The sequence below is a fragment of the Neltuma alba genome, unplaced genomic scaffold, assembly GCF_004799145.2.
Source record: "Neltuma alba isolate B1F8T4 unplaced genomic scaffold, ASM479914v2 tig00007415_pilon, whole genome shotgun sequence".
Taxonomy (NCBI): Eukaryota; Viridiplantae; Streptophyta; class Magnoliopsida; order Fabales; family Fabaceae; genus Neltuma; species Neltuma alba.
The window spans coordinates 7,878-11,745 of record NW_021634777.1 but is presented as its reverse complement, the minus strand read 5'-3'; the positions used below and the strand labels follow the sequence as shown (position 1 = coordinate 11,745).

The 3,868-nt window shown below is 37.3% G+C and overlaps 1 protein-coding gene across 1 annotated transcript; it reads left to right on the top strand.

Annotated features, from left to right (window-relative positions):
• Positions 1-912: 912 nt before the first annotated feature.
• Positions 913-1,491, top strand: LOC114752507 (trypsin inhibitor DE-3-like). Its single transcript, XM_028941239.1, has one exon. It carries the CDS (start codon positions 913-915, stop codon positions 1,489-1,491), a length of 579 nt encoding a protein of 192 aa, XP_028797072.1.
• Positions 1,492-3,868: the final 2,377 nt, after the last annotated feature.

Here is a 3,868-nt window from a genome sequence, read left to right as displayed (position 1 = left end):
CTAGTTAAACCCTGATTTAATCTCAATTTGAGCTGTCGTCGTTTAAACCATAATCTTTATGATTTGTAATGCCTTGATTCAGAGCAATTTGTTTGTAGTTGCGCAATCACTTACAGTGACCTTGTTATTCCAAAATTTTCTTATGACTTCCGGCTTGTTAAAAAGATAAGAACCACGTTTGGAGTTAATTAAGCCTGACTGTCTAATCAACAAATGAAGGTTTGCTTGGGGTCTTGTGTTGCAATTTTCCCACAAGTAGTGAAATGCAATTTAGGACGAACTTGTAAGTTTAAGGCTCGGAAAAGATGAGATCTGGAGAATAATAATTAGCAGTATAGGCATGGAAACATGATGGATGCATTAAAGAAAAATGATATGATGTTTAATAGAGTTCGAAAAGTATAATAATGAAAACTAAGCTATAGGGAGTTAAATGCAAAACGAAAACTTTATTTTGTTTAAAACTTTTCATTCTCTAGATTATTTAATATTAATATCCAATATTAAATATTAAGGGTGTTTAACTGGTCCCATCGCAATGTCCTGCTTCTATGTGCCCTGGTTTCAGTCATTTTGGAACTAGGCAATGTCATCACAAAATTATTTGGAACAGAAAAAAAGCAAGACAAAACAAAATTGTCTCAGGATGAGATATATAGGACACAAGACAAAATACTTAAATTGGTTGAGTTTATATATTTAAAATCAAAGTAAAGGTTAACTCTTATATTTATTTAGGACTAAAAAGTCTAATTTCTTTAATGATTTTTTATTAACGGAATACCTAAACTATCCCTCCCAAGTATGGAGTGTGTCTATTAATAGAATTTTCATCCCCTCATCTCCACACCACACCCATCAAACAAACATAGAAAAAAAATTTGTCCGGTCACAGCCAAATTATCTTAAGCAATGAAGACCACTTTGCTTGCCTTCTTCCTTTTCTTTGCCTTCATATCAGCCAAAGCTGATATTTTGGTTGACACTGAAGGTAACCCCGTCAGAAATGGTGGCTCATACTACATCCTCCCTGCACTCTGGGGACACGGCGGTGGCGTCGGCCTTGCCGCCACCGGCAATGAAACTTGCCCTCTTACCGTTGTTCAAACCTTCTCCGAACTCTCAAACGGTTTGCCCACTAAACTTTCTTCTCCTTACTTGATCGCTTATCTCACCACAAACTTGATCACGGAGTTTACCGCCGCTGCACCACCGGAGTGCGCAGCCCGACCAGCAAAATGGACGATTGTCGGCGGAGAAGATGAGACAAAGCAAGTGAAACTTGTTGGGTACCAAAACACCCTACGTGGTTCTTTTAACATCCAGACATATCATGGGTTGACCTATAAGATTGTGTTCTGTCCCACTGATGAAGATTCTTGCAGTGCTCTTGGGATCTCCAGGAACAACAAAGGAGATAGGATTTTAGTTGTTGACAATAATAACCCTTTCGTTGTTGTGTTTCACAAGGCTGCATCATCTGCTGCATGAAGAGCTTACTATACTATGGAAATGCTGATGAAGCCACTGCGTGTTGCAAGTAAAATAAAATAATGCTTCATGTGCTTTCCTTTTCTCCATCTGTATCTGAATAAGCCTAACATGAATAAAGTTATGTTCCAGGTGGCTTCCCTTTCTCTTTCTTCTCTCACTCTATATGTTACGTTTAAAGTATCCTATAACTTGAATTGCTTCTACGTTTTTTTACTGGTGGACACCAAAATTTGAAGGTTAATACACACACACACACACCCTCTCGTCCTATATATAGAACATCGTATTCATTGGTTCTTCATAAAATTCTATTCGAAATTTAATGAAGTTATTATGATTCATTTTCAAAAATATCCGTGCTCTTTTACTCTTCTTCCTTTTCTCCATCTCTCAATGCTATATTAGTTTTATAAATTGAAGGGTTGTTTTGGAGAGTTGTGAGAATTTGTTACATTTAATTATTTTTAACTAACTTCCTTGATCTTATGAAGGTTATTAATAAGATACTACCTTTTGTCCTTTGGAGATACTCTAAGATGGGTCGAAAGAAGTATTGGAATATAATGTTCTAAAGATACAGATATGTCTCGATGGTTTTTTTTTTTTTTTGGGGGGGGGGGGGGGAGAGAATCATCCAGATGAAGATGAAAATATCATAACGAGTTAGTTGAGGGACAGAGATTGCAAACAAAGTTTGTGCTGCTTTAGTTCCACCTTTGAACCTAAGCTACACTCAGTTCTCAAGCAAAAACCACTTGAGATTTCTGCTTTTATAATCCACATGGTTAAACAAGGTAATTGTAATTTGTAAACCATTGACTTAGGTATTGGAAATGTAAATTACACAACATGCGATGCTCAAACCTATCTAGCTACTCGTCTATATAAGTAATAAGAATCAAAGAATTGCACAGCTGAGTAATACCATTGAATTGTGTAAACATGAGTCCATACAAAACACAATAACACCAGCACCTAAATAGAGCTAGCCACCGAACAAAGACCAAAAATGGGCTCAGCAATTAAGCCCAGGCCCAATACACCTAAACAACTAAACGACCCAATAACCTTTCTAATACTCCCCCTCAAGTTGGGGCTGAAACAAATTACAAGCACCCAACTTGCCAAGCAACCTCAATTGTGTCTCCTTTCCTACAGCCTTAGTTAAAATATCTGTCTCCTGACTAGCAGACCTCACATGCTGCAATTTTACAAGTCCTTCTGTCACTTTCTCTCTCACAAAGTGACAATCTATCTCAATATGCTTAGTTCTCTCGTGGAAGACTGGGTTTGTGGCTATATAAATGGCTGATCTGCTATCACAGAATATATTAACTGGACTTTCTACATGAAGTCCCATATCTGATAACAGTCCTCTAACCCAAATCACTTAAGATACAACTGAACCCAAAGCACGGTATTCTGCTTCTACTGAGGATCTGGACACCGTTGTCTGCTTCTTAGTTTTCCAGACAATGAGGGAATCCCCTAGTTTGAGAAGATATCCCATGACAGACCTCCTCATGGTCTCACATGACCCCCAATCTGAATCACAGAAGCATCGCAGGTTTAGATCTTTATTTGAACTCAATCGTATCCCAAGTCCTGGTGACTGCTTTAGATACCTCAGAACTCCCAGTGCTGCTGCCCAATGAGACTTCATGGGCAATTGCATCAATTGACTAAGTACCTGTATAAGAAAAGAAATATCAGGTCTTGTAATTGTTAAATAGATCAATTTACCAATCAGTCTCCTATACTTCCCTGGTTCCTAAAGTAAATCTTCCTTTTGGTGTCTCTTCTCTTCAAATGCAACCAGCTTGAGATGCTATGGCATTGGCAGTGTGAGCAGCTTACATCCACTCATACATGTTTCTGCAAGCAAATCCAGTACATATTTTCTTTGGAAAAGCATAATACCTTCCTTAGACCTAATAACTTCTATCCCTAAAAAATATTTCATGACTCCCAAATCTTTGATTTTAAAATGATTGTGCAGAAAACTTTTAACCTGTTCAATTGTTGCTCATTACCAGTGATCAAAAGATCATCTACATAGACTAAAATGATTACTAAATCGTTATCATAATGTTTGACATATAAAGAGTAATCATGCTTGCTCTGTGAGAAACCCCCATTCAATAAAGACAATGATAATTTTTTATTCTATTGCCTAAAAGCCTGTTTAAGCCCATATAAGGATTTCTTAAGCTTACAAACCATATTATTTCCCCGATTTTCAAATCCCTGAGGTATAGTCATGTACACATCTTCATTAAGATCCCCTTGTAAGAAAGCATTATTCACATCCATTTGATACAAGGGCCCATTATTCACAGCAACCAACTTAAGAACAGTCCTCACAGTTACCATT

Coding starts and splice junctions, on each gene's coding strand:
- LOC114752507 (XM_028941239.1), top strand. CDS start 913: ATGAAGACCACTTTGCTTGCCTTCTTCCTTTTCTTTGCCTTCATATCA.